This window comes from Monodon monoceros, unplaced genomic scaffold (assembly GCF_005190385.1).
Source record: "Monodon monoceros isolate NGI ecotype Baffin Bay Population unplaced genomic scaffold, NGI_Narwhal_1 Super_Scaffold_12, whole genome shotgun sequence".
In the NCBI taxonomy this organism is placed as follows: Eukaryota; Metazoa; Chordata; class Mammalia; order Artiodactyla; family Monodontidae; genus Monodon; species Monodon monoceros.
The window spans coordinates 90,044,776-90,069,659 of NW_021703768.1; the positions used below are offsets into that span (position 1 = coordinate 90,044,776).

At 34.0% G+C, this 24,884-nt stretch overlaps 1 protein-coding gene across 1 annotated transcript in view; it reads left to right on the plus strand.

Annotated features, from left to right (window-relative positions):
• MAN2A1 (mannosidase alpha class 2A member 1) overlaps nucleotides 1–24,884 on the plus strand; it is a 159,785-nt gene that overhangs the window by 81,203 nt on the left and 53,698 nt on the right. Inside the window, exons 9-12 of the mRNA XM_029218227.1 lie at nucleotides 3,239–3,441; nucleotides 6,243–6,425; nucleotides 10,955–11,069; nucleotides 11,817–11,884. Coding sequence (XP_029074060.1) covers nucleotides 3,239–3,441; nucleotides 6,243–6,425; nucleotides 10,955–11,069; nucleotides 11,817–11,884 — 569 coding nt within the window. The remainder of the gene's footprint in view (nucleotides 1–3,238; nucleotides 3,442–6,242; nucleotides 6,426–10,954; nucleotides 11,070–11,816; nucleotides 11,885–24,884) is intronic.

Consider the following 24,884-nt stretch of genomic DNA (forward strand, 5'->3'; position numbering starts at 1 on the left):
ATTTGGGTTGTTTCCAGTTTTTGCCTATTACAAATAATGCTGCTTTGAACATTTTGTGCATGTTTTGGTATACATGTGTATGGCATGTTTTGGTATACATGTGTATGAGTTTATGTGGGTATAAAATGGGATGGAGTTCTGGGGTTATTGGGAATTTACATGTTCAACATCACTAGATATTGCCAAACAAGATTCCAAAACAGAAGCACTGGATATTGCATTGTATGACGGTTTCAGTTGCTCCACTTCCTTTCTCAAACTTTGTATTGTCAGGATTTTTTTTTAATCCTTTATGATAGATGTGATGGTTTTATTTTGTATTTCTGGTAGTTAATGAGGTTGAGTCTCTTTTCATAAGTTTATTGCCATTTGGATATCCTCTTTTGTGAAGTGCCTATATAAGTCTTTTGATGATTTTTTTTATTAAATTGGGTCATCTGTCTTTTTCCTAACCATTTATAGTTCTCTTATGTATTTTGGATTGAGTCTTTTTTTCAGATAGAAGTTATACACATGTTGTCTCCCACTGTATAGCTTGTGTTTTCTCTCTCTTAATGCTGTCTTTTGATGAACAGAAACTCTTAATTTTAATTGAATGTAATACAGCAGTATTTTCCTTTATGGTTAGTGCATGTTATGTTTCGCTTAAGAAAATTTTGTTTACCCCTATAGTCATGAAAATATATTTCTTCTGAAGCTATCCTCTAGAAGTTTTATTGTTTTACCTTCAACATTTAGGTCTGTAGTATGTTTGGAATAGATTGTTGTGTATTGTGTGAAGGGAGGGATCGAGATACTTTTTGCCCATGTGAATATCCAGCACCATTTATTGAAGACCACAGTTTGCCCACTGTACTGCAGTGTCATCTTTATCATTAATCATGAGTGAGATGAATGTATGTGTGGGTCTGTGTCTAGACTTTCTATTCATTTTTGTCTATCTGACTGATCTCATACTGTCTTAATTACTATAGCTTTATAATAGATCTTACTGTCTGATAGTATAATTCTTCTAGTTTTGTTCTCCTCAGTATTGCATTGGTTATTGAGCTCATCTGAACCTATTGGGTCTGAAGTTAATGCTGTATTTCCTTGTATTTGTGACCCTCATTTCTTGCATGTTCACACACACATATTCTGCTTCCTAGTAATTACATTCTGCTTCCTGGTAATGAGATTAGGGAGTAATACGTAATATTAACTAAAATGTATTGAGAGATTATGATTTGGTAATTAAGTTTTTTAAGTGCTTTACTTTATTTAAAAATTTTTTTCTAGTTTTACTGAGATATAATTTGACATATATCACTGTTTATGTTTAAGGTGTACAGCATAACGATTTGACCTACATATATTGTGGAATGATTACCTCAATAAGTTTAATTAGCATCCATCATCTCATATAGGTATAATAAAAAAAGAAAAAGAAAAAATATTTTCCTTGTGATGAGAACTCTTAGGATTTACTCTCTTCACAATTTTCATACATATACAGCAGTGTTAACTGTAGTCATCATATTGTATATTACAGTCCTAGTACTTATTTCTCTTATAACTGGAAGTTTATACCTTTGGACTACCTTTCTCCAACTCCTCCTCCCTACCCACCACCTCTGATAACCACACATCTGCTCTCTTTTCCTGAGTTGTTTATTATTATTATTACATTTCACATCTAAGTGAGATCCACAGTATTTATCTTTCTCTTTATCTACTTAGCATAATGCCCTCAAGTAAAGTGCTTTACTTTAACAATTATTGAATTCTCCGAACATTTTCTGGTAGGTACTATAATTACTCATGAGGAAACTGAGGCACAAATAGATTAACTTGCCCAAGAAACACTATATTTGCTGAAGCCAAGATAAGAGTAGATAATATAGTTGAAAATTGATTTTCTTTAATGTTAAGCGTAAGGATTTGGAAATAGACATCCACTTTGCTGTTACAAAATTTATTATACCACAATTATATTAGATTATAATGACTTATATTATCTTATAAGTCATTATAATGACTTATATTTATATATAATGACATATTTATCTTACTAATGTCATTGTTATGTTTCTGGTTAATATTTTGCCTTTGCAATGGAAGAATAATAGCTAAAACTTATACCGTTATTTGCCAGTCATGTTTCTAAGCATTTTACTTAGAACCCTATTAGCTGTAACACAGAGAGACCCAGAGACATTATATACTATGCTCAAAATCACATGTTTCATAAGTGGTAGAGATGGAATTCAAAGCCACATCATCAGGATCCAGCTTCTGTGCTGTTCTTAATAACTGTTGGAGTGCCACTAACTCTTTTTGACTACTTTTAATTATTTTTCTGCCACACTGAATCAAAATGGCTCTCAATATCTGTGTGTGTGTATGTATGTATGCATAAGGTCAGAAACAGCAAAATTAGCATCTTATTAAAAAGAACACATTCCCTACTTAATGTCTAATTGTTTACTTCTAGCAACGCTGCCTTTTAATATCTGTTTATGAGGTCTGGTGTAATGTTTCTTTTTTCCTTTGATTTATAGAATCGTTTGGGCTCATAAAAATGGATTTATGTACTAGTAATTTGAGTCACTAGTCAGAAAAACCTTTTCATTTGAGCAGTCAGCCTTGCATTTCTTTTCCCTCTTTGTGTTTTACCTATATTCATTGTTACCTGCTGGTAGAGAAAGTCCGTTTTTTTAATGACCTGCTGTTCTCAAAAGTCTCTCTTCTCTCCATTATAAAGAACACAAACTGGGGAGAAGGGGAGGCCAGGGGAGGGTATGTGCATATGATATATGAAAATAGTTAATAGCTAACAAAACTGTTTTTCCAGACTTCTGGAACATTTTACTCAAAATACGTGTCCTTTATTTTTGCTGCTTCCCCCACTTTCCATTCATCTCTGGATTATTCCATATCCTGATCCTTGCACACTTGGAGATTCTAGGGATATGTAAGGAGTTTTCAGATCCACAAATTGGTAGCTCTAAATAACTCTTCTTACTGCATAGGTGTACAAGTTTTCTCTTAGTTTAATTTGGGACTTGATGCAAGTAAACGAAAGTCACTGAGTGCTTCCCCCCCCTGCATTTGAGTAAGTCTGAGCTATATATTTGTCTTAACTTGGAAGCATGTCTTAAATATTTATTAGTAACTTTTCCTTAAAGTGCTAGAAGCAATTTTAAGGTAGAGATGAATGTGTGAATAAGTGAAATGTACCTTTTTTTTTTTTTTCTAGATACAGTTTGGGACTTTATCAGATTATTTTGATGCACTGGATAAAGAAGATGCAGCCAATAGAAAGAATAGCCAATCAATGTTCCCGGTTCTAAGTGGAGATTTTTTCACTTATGCTGACAGAGATGATCATTACTGGAGTGGCTACTTTACATCCAGACCCTTTTACAAACGAATGGATAGGATATTGGAATCCCATTTAAGGTACAGTTACCTTTAGATAGCTACATTTATTTTTTCACTTCTTTTATGTTATCATAACCTATCTGTAGAGTTTTGCATAATATACAGCATTTATGCAGTGTTAGGATGCATTTAATGTAATTGTGAAATTTTAATGCAATCAGAGATGTGTCTCCAAACCATAATCAGATTATTACAGAGGCTTTTATTCTGGAAGGAAAAGCAGTTTATGTAATTAGATTTTCTGGGAGTTGTATTCAATGTTTTATATTTTTCTAATTAAACTACTTATATTATTTGCACACCATGGTAGTATTCAGTGACATCATCGTGTGTCTGCATGTCAGTAACCTGGCAAGCTGAATTGTTGGAAACAGGGGCAAGGGTCAAAAGGAGCAAATAGGGTCTCTCAGTAGCCAAAATGTAGGCCTCAAAGTACATGCTCTAAAACCAATGTACTTTATATGTGGGAGAACTTTAGAGACTCCATCTCGGTTCTTATTTATTTATTTGAAACACATTTCTATAGGTATGATTTTCTGCTTAGAAGAAGAAAATTTGAAAGAGATGAGAACAGGTGGAGGCAGAGTGATTGGTTGAAAAAGTAAACAGATATGGAGACGACAGGAAAGTCATTAGAAAAACATAAAAACACTCTAACCCTGCATTATCCAGTTCTTTTCAGTCACTATCCAATAGAACTTTCTGCAGTGATAGAAATACTCTATTTCTGCACTGTTTATGAAGTATGGTAGCCACTAGCCACATGTAACTATAGAGCACTTGAAATTTGACCAATGGGACTGAGAAACTGAACTCTTAATTTTATTTAATTTTAATGAATTTTAATATACATAGCCACATGTGGCTAGTGGCTGTCATAGTGGAGAGTACAATTCTATGTAACTGAGTCTCATTGTTTTTTGATAAAGAGAAACCACCCCAAGGGAATCCTGAGGCTTTTTCTATGTGTGTAGCTCAGGAGAGTAATTTATTTTCATGACAAATTCATTGTCAATTAAGTTCAAAATATGAATTCATGATGATTGATTTTCATGATGAATCTCGGTATTAAAAATAAAAATTTATATCAAACCTACCCTCTTCTATGTACTAATGAATATTGAATATATTTTGGACAGACTTTTTATAAAAATCAATAATTTCTTTAAGAATTGTACTTTTTTATAGTAGTGTGTGTTTTTATTATTTTTACTGTTGTTGTGCTACTGTTCCCACAAACTAACAGTAACTGTTATTTAAAAAGCCTAACCTTTGACTATTTGGGGAGATATTCACAAACGTGCCAGATGAATATACATTATTTGTAACAAAATAGATTTATATATTACAGAGATTTCTGCATTCTTACCCAACAGAATCTTAGTTATCTTTATGTTAGTTATCTTTACAGTTAGTTATCTTTATGTTATTCATAATTTTTGGGTCAAGTATTTTTTAGTGGCAAAGAGTTATGAATATTGGTTCAATCTTAATTTATTGAACTTGTTTAAGGTGTTACTTAAATATATTACTACTGGTAATATATTTTGATAATTCTGCTGCTTTAAACTAAAACAATAAACCTATAGTAAGTTGAATTTCAAAATGTAATTAATTTATTTGAAAATAAGTTAATTGTGTGAAAATGATATTTCATCCTCAGCTCATTTGTAAAAAATGTGTATAAAATAGAAATGTGCAAAGAAGAAAATATTCTTGAAATCCACTTTTTTACATTTTGGAGTATTTATATGTATATATATTCTTTCCATAACCAGGAATACTTGCTCTGGATATATATGCATACATATACATATAATTTCCTTAATTCCTATATAGTGATTCTCATGCCATGAATTTCAGAAGGCTTATAATTTTGTAAAGTGGAGAATATTTAGTTTCTTTAAATTATTTCAACAATTCAAGCAAATTCTTTTTTTTTTTAAGCAGTTTGAATCTCTCCTTGTTTTTTGATACCTTGATACATTTTCATGCTTCCTTGATTTTCCTCTCCATCATCTTAACATGTTTGTGGTAAAGAATCTTCTTATATTTTTCGCTCCATCAAGGCATGTCTCTTTTTAAAGAACTTTTAAGAAACCCATCTTGAACCATGTCCTCAGATGAAAAACATTAAAGATGAAAATTATAAACCCCCATATTATTGCTCAAAACTGTCCTTAAGCTAAAGTATTTTTATTCTTTACTTTAAAATACTAAGAAAAGATGGCATAAGATTTATCATCTTTCAGTTTCTAATGTTAAATTCTCTATAGTTGTTGTATGTTATCATTCAGCACTTGGACTAACTCTTGTCTCTGAGCTGTCTGGCCATCATTTTCTTCTTCTCCTTTACTGTTAGTCTAACACTCATGTGGCCATGCATTTCCCCACCACCTCTCCTCTTAATGTACCTATGTGAGAGTAAATGGCTTTCTGGTGATGAAGTTCATGGTATATGTCTAAGCTGCTAAGAAGAAAGGACGGAAACATTTATCCAGTTCTTACTGCTTTGAGATATTTTTTCCCTATGTTATATGTAAATGGACATATCTTTCTGTCAACAGGTACTGGCTTCTCTTCCTTATATCACTGAGACATGGTGTTCTTTGATGATTGAGAATTTAGATGTATTAGGTGGATACCTTTGTGGTTTTATAGAAATGTTTATTATCAATATCTGTCTTATAAACTGATTGTACTGAAATCATGGATTTAAAAAAAAACACATTTGAAAATGTATCAGTGCCACCTATTTTAGGTAGTAAACTAAAATGTTTGTTTTGAAATAAAAATTAATGACTGTTTTATGCAATTAGGGCTGCTGAAATTCTTTACTATTTCGCCCTGAAACAAGCTCAGCAATACAAGATAAGTAAATTTCTTTCATCATCCCATTATATGATGCTGACAGAAGCAAGAAGGAATTTGGGACTATTTCAACATCATGATGCTATCACAGGAACTGCAAAAGATTGGGTGGTTGTGGATTATGGTACCAGGTAATATATTGAAAAGTGGACTTAAAACAAAATCTTTTAAAATTTCAGGTCATAAGCTTTTATTTTTGATGAAGTGTCTTTTTTAATTGTAATACTGAATTTTTATTGAAGTAAAAGCACACTAAATCAAACCAATTTCAAAGATACATGTGTCACACCAAGAAAACATTTTCAGTTATGCTGACAGCCCAAAATGCTTATGTTTTGATGAAGTTTTTGATAATTATATCCCTTATAAGGTTTGCTGTAGAAAACCCACCAGTTTTCAGAGTCACCAATTTTTCAAGAAATCTGTTGACAAAGTACTGGCTGTCTCAACTTTTTATTGTAGTGCATTTCTGTAAATGGAGTAGTAAAACATTATTATAAAACTGATCCCACTTTTCCCCAAGTACAGTGTGGTAATTGAGGTTACTTCTTGACCAAGGATTTGGTATCAAGTAAATCATAGTTATAATCCAGGGAGATAAAGAGCTCCACTTCATTATATAGCCATTTAATTTCATCCTATTTCATATCCATTTGTTCTTGGATACCTCATTTTTTGATAGGGGCATTGACAAAAAAGTTTAAGCCTAGAAGAACAGCCAGGAAGTAGAAGAGCCTAGAAACCTTGTCATATATGGCCGATATAAGGAATTGGGATGAAAAGCGATGGCCTGAGTATTGATATCAAAGCCATCTTTAGCTCTTGGATGGTCTGTCAAATGAATGACGGAGTAGAACTCAGTTATTTTCGTATTGCAGATCAGAAACAATGAGTACAGCCTTTGGCTCAGAATAGCAGAGGGCTTTGTAAACAGTGCTTCCCAATAAGCTTACCTTTTGTGATAGTAAGATTTCCATCATCATACCAGAATTGAGGCTGCCATTCATTAGGATCAGTGCAGAGGAGATTCCCACACTGGGGGAGGAGTTTTGCCTATTGTTTCACTGTAGCTTAGGTTAGTATTTCTTCCAGATTATGCTTTGATATTATTTTTAAATCATTAAAAATATGCTCTGATTATAGATTTAAAAAGTGAATCTTTTATAGGTATTCTCATATGTGGAAAGTGTACATAGCACATAAAGTCATTATTAAAAAATTGATCCACAACTGATACTACTAATTGTAATGAGGGTTAATTAAATTTTTAGTTACAGTATTTCAACTGCCTTTCACTAAACTTGGGAAGAAAGTATTCTTGAGATTTCATTAGTTGACTTGAGTCTTTAAAAAATATATTCAAGGTAGTACCTTGAATATCTTCGCAGTTTTCTCATGGCAGAGGTATTTGGGATCCGTCTGTTGAGATTGAGCTGGGCTTAAAGTAGGAAGAACTCATTGTATGATAATGATGTTATTTCTTCCACAGAAAGCATTTTTGAAAGTAAGGTCAGATACTCCATTTTTCTTTTTCACCTGTTCCTGTCTTCTTGGTTTATTGAGAGTTTAAAAGTGAGGCTGCTGGGAATCAGACCAGAGCAGAGCTGCTAAGAGGAAATAGAGAAGTCATCCTCCTCCACTGCCTACTTGCTATCTCTCTGGCTGTGATATTGAAAGAGATTTGGGCACAGGTCATTGGATTTTTGCTACAGAACATTTTCTGTCTCATAAACTCTCCAGAGGCCTGTCATTAGTTCCTCCATATGTTTGGTGTTGCTTTTAGCTTATAAAAGCATCCCCATACAAAATTGCATCTCAGAGAAAAAAGACACAATAATTCTCAAGTTGTACTTGACATTTGTAAATTTGCTTTGTGAGTACTTCACACTTCATTGAAAAGTCATAAACAATTATCAAGTCATTAGCACAGACATCTTAAGTAGGAAATTTCAAAACACAAGTTAGAGAATTATAAATAAAGAGGCAGCTAGTATTGGGTGGTCTCTTGTCCTTGGATTGTTGACTACTTTTTATTCAGATGTTGGCAGAAATGTCCCAGTGAACAAGTGTATGAGTTAGGGGCTGCTTTTGGCTGCTAGTAATAGCAGCTCGAAACAGAATTAATCCTATCCTGCTTATTTTTAGGCCATGTGAAAGAAGTCTGCAGGTCACTGGTTCAGGTGTGACAGCTCCACAATGCCATCAGGGCTCAAGGCCCTTTTAGCTCTCTCTTCTGCCGTTTAAGGGTGACTCTTAGTGTCATGCTGTCAACAGTAGATTGAATCTTTATGTAATTATAAACTGGAGAGCAAGCATACATCATGGCATATTTGGATGTTAATTCTAATCATGGCATAATAAATGAATTAGACTGGGCAGTGTCTATGTGGATGTTCAGCTTAAAAGTGGTTAATGGGGCTGTGTGAAGAAAGGATGGTAATGAGGCCAGTTACAGAAAGATTAAGAATTCTGTCAATTGCTAAGTTGTAATAAAGATAGGTAGGAGAAGAAAATGAACAGAGGGTAAGAACGAGACTCCTAACATGTAGATCAAACTGTTGAATAACAGACATGATAACATCTCCTTTAGACTGTAGGAATGGTAGCAAACTAGAAAACTGTGATTCCAAAGTGATGTTTCCTGAACTGTTTCATAATAGGATAAGGGTGGGTTAGGAAATTAGAGGCTCTGAGAAATACCACGTTGATGAAATGTTGAAACATGTAAAATTTTGTTCTACCTAGTTTTCCCCAGACTTATTTACTGTGTTTAGCTTTGTTTTGTTTTCAGTAAAATAGCTTTATACGTACCGAGAAAGTGTTTGGGAAATGCGCCTGTCCTTAGCGGTCATCTCATAAGAAGACTGCGTGTGTGCCTTTAGGACACGAAAATTGATTCGTGACATTCACTCAGTTTAATTAGGACTACTTTAATACACTGTAACACATATAAAGTTTTAGCTGATGGAGAACATGACTTATTCTTCATGTTCAGACGACCTCATAAAGATAGCCATGTAGATAATAAAAATAAACTTAGATTGAAGGAGTTGTTTTTCTAACTGAATTGTATTCATTCATGTATATGGTCTTTTAGTCTGGTGAGAACACTTACTACTATGTAGTAAAACATTTGAATAGACTGAGAAATTTAGGTGGATGATGGTCTGAACTTAAATCCATAAGATTTTAATACTATGGTTACAGATTTACTATGTAAATGCATTTAATTCATAACTTATTGATCATGATCGCTTACATCTTTGAAGTTAATCTTAATGCTCTGGAAAAAAGAAGTTATTTCTATCTAATTCTTTTACAATTTTTTTGTTGTTGCATGCCAACAAAAATGTTTTTAACACATAGATCCAAAATTGCTTCCTGTGTTGGGGAAAATAATATAATCACTCTATAAGCATAATAGATTTATTCTAATGGTTGATTGAAAACATGATTAGCAAAGTTTCTCTACAGATTTCTCCAATATGAGTTTACTTAGAGCTACCTGCTCGCTAAAGCTTTAAAAAAGTAAGATTAAACTTGGAAAACAGGCAAGTTTTTTCCCCTATGTGTAGTGCTTCACCAATAGCTGGTACTGAGATTCTATTCCAGAACTGATCTTGAAACAGTTGATTCATAAGCATCCCTTTGGCTCCTCAGACATAATTATACAATTTGAATACAGTTAAGAATTTCAATGACAAAGAAATATAATAAGGACAAAGATAATTTCATTATCTGGATCTGTGAAATACTTTTTTTCTCTAGTTCTTTTGAACAAGAACATGAAACTAAATTCACAAAATATATATTTGAATTCTTCAGGAATTTAAATTCTTTGAAATGTGTATACTGATTGAATTTTTTTGTGAGTGAGAGTTAATCTCATGTCTTCTTTTGTCATTATTTCAATGCTTGTTAAAGATTTTTCTAAAGTAAAGTATCAAATCATTGCTTTTTGGTAGAACGCCTTAGAGCTATTGGGGTGATCATGTTGGCTATTGTTATTATTTGGTATGATATTCATGTAGAATATAAGTAGTTTGAATAAGTTTATGTGTTTCGGGTGTGTCTAGAAAGTTTTCTTATTTTAAATGAATCCTTATCAGTGATACCTTCTGATTCACTTTTTTTTTAATCCCTAAGTACTTCATTCAGGGTAAAAAAAAAAAAGAGCCAATTCATCATAGGTTTATTATAGGTTTCACTTTGAATACAGGATGAAGGTGATAGTGGTTTGGCCATAATTAAAGAAACTGAAAATATTATATACAGATTTTTAAAAATGTTTTTATTAAAGTATAGTTGACGTACAATGTTGTGTTAATTTCTGCTGTACAGCAGTGATTCAGTTATACACATATATATTTTCATATTCTTTTCCATTATGGTTTAATCACAGGATATTGTATATAGATCCATGCGCTATACAGTAGGACTTTGTTGTTTACCCATTCTATGTATAATAGTTTGCACCTGACTAATCCCAAACTCCCAATCCAACCCTCCCCCACCCCCTTCCCCCTTGGCAACCACAAGTCTGTTCTCTAGGAAAATATTGTATAGAGATTTTTTGGGGGGAATTTTATTTTATTTATTTTTTATACAGCATAGAGATTTTTAAATTACTTCTCAGACTAGTAAAATTTTTGGTTCACAGACTCTTTCATTCATTGATGAATTTAAAGAAGATAATTGGACATTCTGCACTGCTGCTTATTTTGAAGGACAAACGCTTGTATGACTCTTACTCTTTTGATACCTTCCTAGAAATGGTTAGTTGATATCTTCTATTTTCATAATAAAAATGTGTGATTCTTTTGTTCTTGGGTTGGAAAAGGGAGTGAGAAGCTTAATAAAAAGAGACATTGAAATACAATTATTTCTTTTTACATTATTTGAAAGAATTTTTATCACTTTATATAAATTACCTGTGTGTTCTTTCCCATAAGTGTGACTCTATTTGATTTATGGTGTGTATTTTATTCTCACTAAATCTAAGCATGAAAAATAAAATAATGAGCTTATTTCAAGGTATGTAAAGCATACAGGCTTTTAGAACACTTAAGTGATATTGTAAGGTAACTGGACATTATAATTGTTATTTTCCTTAGCTTTAATTAGAAGCTCCTTGATCATATGTTTTCATATTAAAGTAAAAATGCAATAAACAGACTTACGTTTTTTAAAGATATGAAACATATGACACAAAAGTAACATAGTAAAATTTTTTGCAGAATTGTCTCTAGAATTCTGATTTATTTGATTCATAGTTAGAACTGCTCATTATGGACTCTAGTCCCCGTAACATATGCTGTACTTGAAATCTAAATACACAATACATGATGCGCACAGACACAAGATTTATTTGTTTTGAACTATGATGGACTTCATGTAGCTGGAAAGGGGTTGTTTTTTTTTTTCCTACTGTGCCCTTTTCATGTTTTTTTAAGGTACTATTACATAGCTAACTTTGAAACAAGTTTTAAAAGTAAAATAAAAATTTCTGTTCATTTTTATAGGATTTGAAACAAAGAACACAAAGTTCTCTGCCACAAAAAAATGTAATAAGTCTGAGTGCGGAGCCAAGGTAAATAGCATAATTTCTCATAAACTTTGACCACTTCTATGACTTAACTTTTTGGGGTTTTCATGATTTTGTTCTGGACCCAGCATATATCATAAGGCAGTATTTCATTTAATCAGCTTACAAATTTAAAACAATTATTTTGAAGAAATGGATTTTCTCCCATGACTGTGTTGTAGTCAATGCTAATAGCTAACACGGCGTTTAGTACCTTGATAGCTGAATAAACTATTATAACAATATTTCTTACAGAATACTTGATGTTGGATGGTAAATATGTAGCTTTATTCTAAAAATTACCTTATATTTACAATATTGATTATTTTTAGAGTGTGTTCTTTCTTGATTACCTTTTTATTTACTTACCTTGTTTTCATTAATCTCTGATCCTGTATTTTTAAATGAAAGAAGAGACGTAATGACTATTAGAAGATAAGGGTTCCTACTGTAAATTATTTACTAGATAACTGTCATTGTGCTTGTAAAACTGCCTCATTTTCACATTGTTGATTTATGTTTAAGTAAATGGGAAAGGTGTTCAGTCAGCCTAAAAATGGGGCATTTAATTGATGGCTGCCTCTGATTTACAAAGAAACCTTTTATGTTTTTATTGACAATTATTTAACCAAGTTATCCATTTTTAATGAGCAGATATCAATCAGTCAGTACCCAGTGTATGCAGATACACAGTGTAGTTTTGTAATATAACTTTTTGCTACCTAAATTGAGAAATTATCACCTGTTATAAATTGTAGAATAAAAGAGTAATTGTAAAGTGTAATTCATGATTTTACACTTTATTAAAATTGTTTTAAAATAAATGGAATCAAAGTTATTACAGAAATTTTATAATTGTTAATAAAGTTGAGATTTCAGTTAAACATAGACTAGAGCCTTAGCTGACTAAACTTCTTCAGTAAATAGAAACTTAAAGCATATATAGGTCAACCTTAGAACATGAAGGTAAGTATATTTTAGCAATACTAAAGTATCACTAAAGTAATACTAAAGAGACCCTACATCTCATTTGGCTGGAAAAAAGAAGGGATTAATTTGAAAAGAAAGTTTAAGTCTTAAGTTTAGTCTTGCTGAAGCCTTAAAGCTTTCATATTGCCAGGCCATAGTTAGGATGAAAGGATAATGATATTGAAAGAAAAATCAGTTGTAAAATTACAAAACATTTTCTTTGTCTTAAAATAAGTAATGTTTTGATGAATTTTGGGTTGTATGGGCATTCTTTATATATCGTGTCCCTAATAAACTGTGGTGTCAGTAAATCTATTTGGCTTTTGGCATAATCCTCTTATCTATTACCTTTTTTATCTTTTTCTATTTTGGTGGGGGAAGATCTTCTTTTTTGCTGACTCTAAGAATAACTTATGCTTGCTCTAAGTAATTCATGCTCCATCCCCAGCCCGTTAGTCTTCCTGTGGGTACATGTTAAGGTGGGTGGGATGCAGTGGGGATGGGGCCGTAATGAGTCAGAGGACTCATGCTCTGTGCTCTGTCCTTGCCTTAGCCAGACGTAAGTGATAATTCAGCCTTACTTATGCCAGAGGAAGAAAGTTAGGAGATAGAGGTCTATTACTTAAGGACAGAAAGTTAGGAGATAGAGGTCTATTAATTAATATATTTTTGAGCTTTTAATATTGAAGAGTTTTAATTAAAGATAAACATAAGTAGGCTTTTTGAATCTATTAGGAAAACAGTCACTTTTTGATATTTCCATTTAAACAGTTTGTATTTAAATAGTGTTCTTCATTTTAATATTATATCTTCAGAGTTCTTTTCTACCAAATGTCAATGCTCCTGTTTCCGTAGTTAGGTGAATTGGGAATACTTAGGATTGTCTGATTCCTATTTTTATCTTTATTGTCCTTTTTGAACTTTAGAACCTCATGAATAAAACCGCTTATATTTTTGGTCTTAAAATCTATTATTTACTTGTTAGCCACAAATTTTCTGAGTTATTGATCTTTCAGTAAAATCAGTGAAGAATGGAGGACTGACGATGGCCTTTAAAATGGAAGCCTTTGGTAGTTTTATTTTGCGGGTACCGAAAGTTAAATAATTGTCTGTACTTCTCAGTCTTTAAATTGACAGTTTCAAAAGAGTGGCCATGGGCTTCCCTGTTGGCGCAGTGGTTGAGAGTCCGCCTGCCGATGCAGGGGACACGGGTTTGTGCCCTGGTCTGGGAGGATCCCACATGCCATGGAGCGGCTGGGCCCGTGAGCCATGGCTGCTGAGCCTGCGCGTCCGGAGCCTCTGCTCCGCAATGGGAGAGGCTACAGCAGTGAGAGGCCCGTGTACCATAAAACAACAAAAGAACAAAAAAAAAAGAGTGGCCATAACTCAGTCTTCTATTCTTCGTGAGTCTTCTGTGATGCTCTAAGGCTTAGCTTTATTTTGCTTATAAGAATAATACTTATTTGAACAACATATTATTAATCTAAATAAAACATGCATTCTCAATAGGGAGATGTCTTCCCTAGGAGGCTAAGAATTGGTTCTTGGTGATGGGGGGGGGCGGTGAAAAAAACGTATTTTTTTTAATATGCAAAGCACAGATACAGATAATAGTACGTAACAGATAAACATTTTATGTGTAGTATTAAAATTGTGTAGAGGGTTGATTAGGAAAAGATGTCTAAAAAGAATCTTTAAGGAGGTTGTAATAAAAAGTTGAGAAACACTGGTCTAAATCCATACAGTTTAAATAATACATGTAAATGAATTTGATCATGCTGTTGGCAACATTACAGTTATAACCTAACATGATTTAGTTTGTGAGTATTTAAAAAGTAGTCCATGATCTGCTGAAAGTGACATAGTACATGTCAGTGTGCCTAATTTAGTTCACAAGGTTATGTGAGCTGTATAGTGAATACATTCTTAGCCTTTGTATAGAAAGCAGATGTGATTAAAAGTTAAAAGTTAGGGCACCCTGGACAAGTCATAAATTGTCTAGCCTTAAATAATCCTTAAACGTACAAAGATGTTTCTGTTTCTCTACATTCACAATTGCCTAAGGAAAGCAACTGTAAGGACACTTAATACAAAGACTTACAGGATTAGGAACTTGGAGAACACTGAGGATGCAAGGTAAAATCTGAGACAGGCAAAGAGATTTCAGTCTTCTTTCAGTATTCCATCTGTTCAGGCAGGACAGGATTAAATGTTGCCACAGCACAGGTCTGTAAGTCACATGGTTTGACAAGGTATAAAGGAACTTTTTTTTAATGGTAGATAATTTGAAATGCCACCAAGTATGTAATCAAAGTTACATCGAGATTGCGTCTGTAAATTTGAAAGTTTAACTTTTCAAGTAATAGATATGTTTTTAATTTGAGAGTAATTTATTCAAACCACTATTACAAATTTACCTTTAAATGCTTTTAATTTTTAGCAAGGTATTTATTGGTAAGGAATCGTACATCTGTTTCTTTTGGCTAGAAAAAGAAGGGATTAATTTGAAAAAAAAAAACATTAACCATGTGGAGACACAAATGAAGTCAATGTTTCCTAGGCTTAGCCAGATTTAAAAAGGACAGAACTCCAAAAAGGCACTCGTTAACCCATTCACTTGGGGTATTGCCATTCGTTTGTTGGATGACCTCCCTGCCCCTCTAATTTAATTTCCTCTGTTTTTCTCCATATATGCTTTTCTTTTGGATTCTAATCTTGATTGAGAACATCATTTTCTTTTTAGCTGTCTAGGTTCTGTAACCCCAGAAAACACTTTGACTTCTGTCTTTTCTCATTCCTTAAGTATCATCAATTGTAGAGTCTTTTGGATTTTAGCTTTACTCATCGCTGACATCCATCCTCTCCTCTCTTTCTGTTACTTTGGTTTTAAGCCATCCTTTATGTTTTGCTTGAAGTACTGCAGTGGCTTCTTGCCCCAAGGCCTTTCTCTGTGCCTAAATTATTAACTATAATTTATGTAGTTATCTGAGGAATCTACCCAAAGCAGAACTCTGAAAAAGTTACCTGGCTAGAAACAGCAAGGCTTCTTAGGACCTAGACTCGAAAGCCCTAGAAGGTCACTTTCACTACATTCTACTAGTCAAGCAAGTCACTAAGGCCATCCAGGATATAAGAGAGGGGAATTATTCTCCATTACTTGATGTGAGGAGCATGTGCAGGAAGCAAAGGGAATGATGGCGGTCATCTCTGGGGACTATCTACCACAGTTCGCCACTGACCACCACAATTCACATACCTCCCATGTGCAAAATAAAATAAACTCACCCTCCTCCCAAGTTGCCCAAGATCTCATCCCATTATGATAGTGGCCCCAATTTTTCATCTAAATCAGGTCCAACACGGCTCAGCCGTATGGCAGGGAATTGTGATTGGCTTATTTCTGCCAGTATAATTATTTGAAGTTAATCCCACTAGACTGTAAACTCCTCGAGGGTACGAATTATTTCTGTCATTTATGTCCACCACTATGCCTATGGTATGATATTGAACATAGTAAGAATTTAATAAAGATTTGTTGTAATGTATTTTATTATTGCTTGAAGAGGATATTAAACTTCAGACACCAGATATGCATAGAATATGGTTCACATTCTATGTGAACCATATTCTATGTGAAAATGTAGTATCCTGGTGTATATTCTCCCCAATTGATTCTTTCATCTAATATTTGTAGGTTGAGTGGCAGAAGACTTCCAATCCACTAAATGCTAATACAAGTAAAAATCAGCAGTAATTCGATATAGCTTTGAATTTGATCAGCATTTAGACAACTGCTCATTTGAGATTTCAGAGTTTCATACTATGAGACTTGAAAAATTTAGGGTTGCATCTCAGCATCATTGCATTCTTGTAGAATGAACTTTGTTGGGGTTGCATTCTTGGGGCCTCTTCAGAATGAGTGGATTCAAAAGATACTCCCAAATACCTGAATGAGTTGCCTTATCAGATCATAAGACTTTTTTTATTGTTGTTGACATAAGAGTATTTGCCTGATTCTACGTTTTGTATTTTTAATATTGTTCCCAGAAACAGTTCTTCTGGTAGTAATTATGTACTGGTGTGATGGGATTCAAGGCTTTAGAGCATTTTCTGATTGGTCACTATGTCATCAACCTATTTTTATACCAAGTCAGAATGTAAGTAAGAAAGTATCTAACATCTCTACCAGTTATTTAAACATAAGTTTTAAGTGAAGAAACCAAGTTCACAACCTTATTTTTATTGTTTGGAATATTCACTGTTTTTCTTTGGGGGAGATGGAAAAGCATTAGCAGTGATAATTAGTGTAAGGACTGTGCTTGTTTTTCATGGATTGTAATGTTCAAGCTCAAGTCTTATCATGTACTAGAAAGCTAGTATAGAAGTGTCTTCACATTAGTTAGCAGAAAGATAAATGGATACAATCAAGAAGATTGAGCTTTTTTTTTTTTCTTGAAAATGGTGGGTTGCATTTTAAAATTATACCAAGGGAATTCAAGGTGATAATAGAATACATGATTTGACTAGGATTTGACACTGTACTCTCCAGAGGTTCTGTTATTCTGAGAGCAGCCCAAATGTCCTTTCCTGAGAAAACTAGTTTAGAACTTCTCTTTTAATGGGGGAATTATTAACTGACAGTACCGGAGACTCAAAAAAGCTGAGCTATTCTAGTCTAGGTCTATCTGGGTATTAATTGCATAGTCCATTTATGAGTTGAGTCATTACTGGACTTGAAGGATGAGTTCCTAAACTCTTCTCTGAGATACTTTTCTGTTTAAATCTTAATTGCTTGTGAAGGATATTTGTGTATTTTCATCTACATTCCACCTGAGTTGTGTTTTGTTAATTATGACTGTTTTTAAGATGTATATTGACCAGTTCTCTGATTATCCAGAAGCACGTTTCAGCCTGTTTGTAATCTGGAATATTTTTAGAGGGCATGTTTTACCCAGAAGACTGAGTGGAATATAGTATATTATTTAAACAACCAGAAGTTTCTTAGGGAACTGGAGATACCTTCCCCATGGTACATTAGTTAATTTTATGTTAAAACTTCTTTGCCCAGTGGTTGGAACTAGTTTTGGAACGAACAGTCATGTCTGGCAAGGAAAATAAATAACCTTGCCTGGAGTTTGCCATTTTAAGTCAGTCATTCACTGGTTTGCTTTCTCCCTGATTTTTCAGGGAAATAGATCTTTGGGGAGCGAGTAGGAGGAAAGACTCCACCTTTCCCACACTATTCTCCCCACCCTTATTATGTCTATTTATTTTATTATATCAGGAATGATGAGTATAATTCCTGAAATACTCTTTCAACCTCACATTGACTTAGATGAAATAACACCTATTACATGTTTCTTTTTTTAAAATGTTGACACTTCCATTTTATATGATGGCTGACTAGGAACCCTGAGACTGACTCTCTCAATTTTTTATTAAAACTCATGAAAACATGAAGATGACAGTCAGGGGAGCACCAAAACCTTGGTTTGACAGTCACCCTATTGCCACAATCTAAGATAACCTCAAACTGCAACGCTGATCGAACTGGACTGAGAAATGCAGTTAGTCACTGACCAATGATAAACAGTTAGAAATAAAGACACCATGCAGGTTTCTAAAAGCAGGTGTGGAGATTGATTCCTTTGCTTTTCCATAATGTCTGCCCCCAAGGCTTTGAAATTCTGGTACTTTACCAACAAGAAAAATGGACAAATGTTTTTCTACAAGGAAGGTGCTACTTTTTATAGCTAGATAGGTAGCTGTTCTTTACTTTTCATCCTCTTTGCCTAAGATCTCTATTAAAAAACCTCTACTTAATTGACCAGCTGGATCAACTGATACTCTACATTTCTTTTCTGTGCCCATGGCACCCTGACCTTGTTGCTAATAGACTACTAGCTAGCAGGCTGGCACACTTCTTTCTCTCCAGTATTTCAGTTGAGTTGTGTGATTACCACCAATCAATTACTTATTCCCAAATCAGTTTTTCTTGTTATTTTTCTCTGATAATTTGATTTTTATTAAACTGATGAATTAAGCAAAAAGATTTTGTTTTAATATAAAGTTGAGTGCTTTGAGTCACTGATAAATACTGACGAGATGACTACAAAAGATTTGGGAAGAAATTGTAAAGATGTAGAAGCAATCTGCACTCAGATTGCTTTATACTTTTAAGTGTTTAAGTTCTTGTTCTACTTTAGAAAAACTAAGCTAGAAACCACAGATAATTTATCATATGTATGGTTATGCAGAAAATATGACAGAGAATGCCAATTAGTGGTCCCATAATCAAAGCAGAAGCTTTGCTCTTACATCAGTAGACTGGGACATAATACACATTTGTATGTTTTATGGTAAAGTGTATATATATATATATATATATATATATATATATACACACACACACACATACACACACACACACACACACACATACATACATGCATCTTAAAGATGTCCTACTTTAATTTTTACTTTCAAGTCAGCTTTAACTCTTTCAGTTAATGGATCTATTGCCAACCTTAATCACATTGATGGCTTTCACTGTGTCTCTATTTTACAACCAATTTGGAGACTGAATCTGCCAGAAATAAAATAGGCAGGAGCAAATGGGGAACTGATGACAGAGCATTGATCTAGGGTAGTATCCACTCAAGGAAATCGCTGTTGGTGGTGGCATGGGCCAGAAGAGTACCTGATATTGTTTGTTGAAGAAAGAAGCCCTCCATTTGTTCAGAACAGCAGAGCTGGTGTAGAAGACCGAATGCTACAGACAATAGCCCCCTTGGATAGTAGCCTTTTGGGCACTTGCAGTCAGGCTGCATCTATGCATGTGAACCTATTTTTCACTCATTCTTTTCTCCATTACTCCATCTTCTTTACATCCTTCAGACATTATTAACAAACTGATTATTTCCTTTATTTCTGGTTGTGCATCTCCCTTGCTAAAGTATTAGCTCTTGTTCTTTTAAATCCTGTGGCAAATACCTGGTACATTGTAGGTGCTCAACAAATATTTGTCAAATAACTAATTCTAAATAAGAGATGAACTTCAAGCAATACCACAATAAAGACCAAGAGGTACCTTTCTCATACACAGGGGCTGGATGGATGTCTATTTCTTTTTTTTTTTTTTTTTAACATCTTTATTGGAGTATAATTGCTTTACAATGGTGTGTTAGTTTCTGCTTTATAACAAAGTGAATCAGCTATACATATACATATATCCCCATATCTCCTCCCTCTTGTGTTGGATATCTATTTCTGTGAGGATAAGTAAATGGAAAGTTATCATAGGAAACACGTGAAAAAGCTCTGCAAAATGATGAAAATTAGGGTAACATGAAGACTGAGAAGAACAACTTATCTCTTAATTTATTACAGAGACCAGAAAATATATTTTTTTAAAAACTCTTTTGAATTCTCAAAAAGTTAAAGAGTCACAATGTGGAATTTGTCTCCATAGTGTTTTCAGGGTATGGTATCTTAAACCATTCTTTTCATCAATTTTACATAAACTTGAAAAGTGCAACTTCTTCCCAGGCCCTTATAATTAGTCTGCTGTGATTTTTGTTCCTAGGTACAAAATTATTTTAGATTTATTGGATTTAGATTTCATTTGTAGAAGTGGTTGAACAGACTGCATTTTTTTTTTTTTTTTTTTCGGTACGCGGACCTCTCACTGTTGTGGCCTCTCCCGTTGCGGAGCACAGGCTCCAGACGCACAGGCTCAGCAGCCATGGTTCACGGGCCCAGCCGCTCCGCGGCATGTGGGATCTTCCCGGACCGGGGCACGAACCCACATCCCCTGCATCGGCAGGAGGACTCTCAACCACTGCACCACCAGGGAAGCCCCAGACTGCATTTTAAATGATTGTTTTAATGTTTATTTGTTTAAAAACAATGGCAAAGTAGTTACATGTTCAGTGAACACCTGCTAAATTTCCTGGTTAGTCTATGTTTTAATTGCCTTTTTATTGTTTATACTTTAAATCAAACTTTCTTAACTAGCTGTGTGGTTCTAATTTATTGTTGTCAGATTATTATACAGTGAATTAAGTTTACACAGGGTGTTTAAGTTGTGTGGTTTGTCTAATGAAATTAAAGTGACTTTTGCACATTGCTTACAACATCTTACAATTACTCCATCAAGGACCACAATCAAGAAAGTGCAGAAGATGGGGAACAGTAATATGTGCCTCTATATGTAGGATTATGATGTTATTTTGATACCTTACAATATGAAGGCAGAGTTAGCATGGGGACTACCACCTACGATCTAGGAAGGACTATAATAATTTCCAATTGAGGCATTTGGAAATAAGTAACTTTGTAGAATCTAAGGAAAGTGCAAAGTTTGAGTGATTCTGTTCTGTGTTATTGCTTGTAGCACCCAAGTTTTTTCCCCCATTAGTTGGAGTTATGTCATGCACTGTGAAAGTGTTAAAGTAAATTAAATATCTGGCGTATGAATGATTTCTTGAGTGATTTGTATTGGGTTGGGGAGAATTGACGAGTATGTGAGAGCGATTCCTTATTTTTTCTAGTTTTGTGCACACTTAGTTCTCTGTCCTCTCTCTTCTCTTCCTCCCAGTGTCCATCATGTCTTCTGAAATTGCTAACACAAAACTCATTAACTCAGAGCAGTTCAGAGCACAGACTGAAGTGATGCGGCATATTTCAAAGTCTTCTATTCTTCTGAACCAGATTTTTTTTCCTTCTGAATGCAGATTAATAAACCGTGCACTACAAGAGGAACAAGGAAAAGGATTTTAGTGAAGGTATCCTGATCCTGAAAAAGTCAGGGAGGGCTTCAAGCCCATCTTGGACTTCAGAACACTTCACAACTTTGTGGTAAAATAAACATTTTAAATAGAGCCTTTGGACTTATTTATTTCATCCTTATTTGGAGAGTAGCTTTATTTTTTTTAGGCAAGAAAGTTAACTGTGAAATTGGGGTACTTTTCAAACTAAAACATACTTGGGTTTTAGATTTTGATATTTTGTAGGTACTTAATGTATACTCAAAGTACTATAGGTGTTTGGATGGCTTGTGTGTTTTTCTTCGAAACGTGTTCTTTATCTCTTGTGACATGGTGTTTGCCTTCACTGTGAGTGATGTTTTTTCTAGTGTTTTGTATCTTCTTCAGTCGGTTCACTGGATTGTAGGGTATCTTTCCCAGAACTGATATTGTGTAAAAGTGTTTTGAAAAGAGAGAGTGGTTTGTGTTTTTGTTGTTTTCATATTTTTACCTCTTACGTGATGGCTCACTAGCATGAAGAGATGTTGCACCAGTAAAAAGTTGTTTTCTCTTCACCTGAAAGCCTCACACAAGATAGATTTTCACTTGTCAAAGTGAATACAAACGTATTTGCCATTTTTGTCTTTCACAACAAAATAACCTTATTTTACTGTATTAACTTTTAAGATCTTTTTATGTGTAAAAATCAGCCTGTTTATGTACTATGTATTCCTCCAAAGTTATGGCGTTACAGTCATTGGAGAAATGAAATTTTCTTCTAGTAGATGAAAATTACATTTTGATTGAACATCATTCCTTATGCAGTCACCCATAAATATAATGTCTTTTGCTGTCTTTTCAGAAAATGGTTACAGATGTGATTTCTGAATTGACAAGAAAATAGAACATCGTAATGTTTTAGGTAAAACAGATGGTGTTTTTGTTTTAGGCAAAACTCTCTCAGAGTGAAAGCATCTTAATTGGTGACAAGACTCTTGGGGTCAGCCAAATTATGTACAGTTTTTGTGTCTGTTTCTTTTTATTGCTTTAGTATCAAAAATTTTAGAATAGTTGGAAAAGAATATTCATCCTTTTCATTGACTTGCTATTTTCTCTTATGCACTGGGAATAATTGCAAGATTTTTCAACCTTATTTTGTTTAAAAAAGTTATAAAATTACATGTTAATTCTAATTTGATTGTGGTTTTATTTATGCTTTTAGAAATGCTTTTCTCAATGTAGGAAAGCCTGAAATATAGTTCTACTTTTGAGGGTTAAGATTTTAATTTATAGTATTGAGTTGCATTTGCAGCTATAAATTCGAACATTTATGATACTCTTTTGCTTCTATACCATTGAGCTTTGGGCAGATCTTACTGTCAGATACCTGGAAAGAGCACAGTGTTGTGAAGGGAGCCTTGGACTGAGAGTCAGAGGGCTCATTCTGGTCCCACCTCTGTCACTAACCAGCCTTCTTTTTTTGAAACGTTAGTTGCATTTGCAATATGTCTTGGGAGAGAGGGGCTAAAGTAGATAATCCCCAGGATTACATCCAACTGACATTTAGTTTTTTTGTCTGTTACAACACAAATCATTTATAAAGCATTCGTTTGGATGAACACTGGGAAAGGAAGTTTGGAGGTAGAAAACTCAACTCTGGAAAATAACCAAGTTTGTTCAGTAACTGGGACATAGGATAAGGAAACTATTTTCCAAAATATCACCAGTATTGCAAAATGAAGACCTGTAATTTAACAATTCCTCTCCCACTGCCTCTTACATAAAGTAAGAACTACTGAAAGAACAGCTTGTGTTGTTATTAGAGCAGCTTTGATAAGTAGCTCAGTTTCATCACCTCAGAGAAAACCCCTTACCCCAGTCCTGCCATTACAGCTGGTTGGGGGCTTTCAGAGTGAGGGCTCTTTGCTAGGGTGGAGGTGGAGCCCTCTGATGAAGCAGAGTTCAGAGAGACTTGGGGAAATGGAACTCTGGTGGGACTCTGTGCTTCTAGCATATACACCCCGAGTCCCTTACCCACTGGAGAAGAGCAGGGCCACCTACCCCATCTCCAAGATGCCTTAAAGCCTGACTGCTTGAATTTGAATCCTGGCTCTACCATTTAAATGGCTGTGAACCATGAGCTGGATACCAAGCCAGTCTACACATCTATAAAATGGGCATGATTTTAGAACTTGATAAGTTGTTTGTGAAGCTGAAAGGAATTAATTCAAGTACAGCACATGCTGTATGCTAGGCACTGTTCTAAAGACTCATTAGTGCTAGCTGTTTGGTATTACTGTTATTGTTGTTGTTACTATTAACATCTGGAAAACTCTCTGCCACTTACCAAGTCAAATTTACTTTGAGTTAAAAGTAGCAAAAAATATCCCTTTAATAATATAAAATTTTATTTTTGATTTACTGCTTTGCCTATTAGTATTATAAACATAATTCTCTACACAAAGTAATGTCTTCTAACATAGAGCTTTCTAGAATATTTTCTTAATAATTGCATACTTTTCATCTAAACTAAGAACTCTTCTCAGTAATATTTAATGGAGTTCTTGGATTTTGTAAGGTATTTTCAGAAATCAAAACCTTAGTTGACAACAGCAGTTTTAGGTACTACTATCATCTTACTGTTTCATAAAGGGCATCTTCACACTAGATTCGATCACCCTGCAGTACACTTGTTTACTTTCCTTTTGAATCTTGCCCTTGGGTGAATGACTTTCATGGGATGATAGATTTATAATAGTTTTGTCCATGAATTTTAATTTATTTCTCCTAAATGTAGGAAAAAATGTTGAAATAAACTTTCATGTGTTAGGAAATTCAGGTAACATTTATGTACTACTATATTCAAGTGCAATCCTAATTTTGATTGCTGAAATGAAATTGTGTTCTGTTCTTCAGTGTTGAATTTTTCTTCTTCTTAAATGAGGCCAAATAATATATGTTACAAAATCAATTAGAAGCTTCCATAAAATGTCATGTTTTATTTTTCCTCTTGCAAATATAAAGTCCCGTATCTGGTCATGGAAGATAAGTGAGATTGTTATTGTATAGTTTCTAGAGAGGTTTTTATGGGAAAACAGCTAAATGTTTGCCTGTTTAAGAAGGCCTGTTTTATAGGAATAGAAACGTTTTTAAACTGGGAGGCCTTGGAACTTACATGAAAAATCTTGTGCGTATGTGCATTTCTTCAGTGAATGGTGTCTGTATAAGGCATTCAAAGATTAGAAGATAAGTAGAATTTTAAAAGGTTAAAAATAACCACCTTGGTCAGT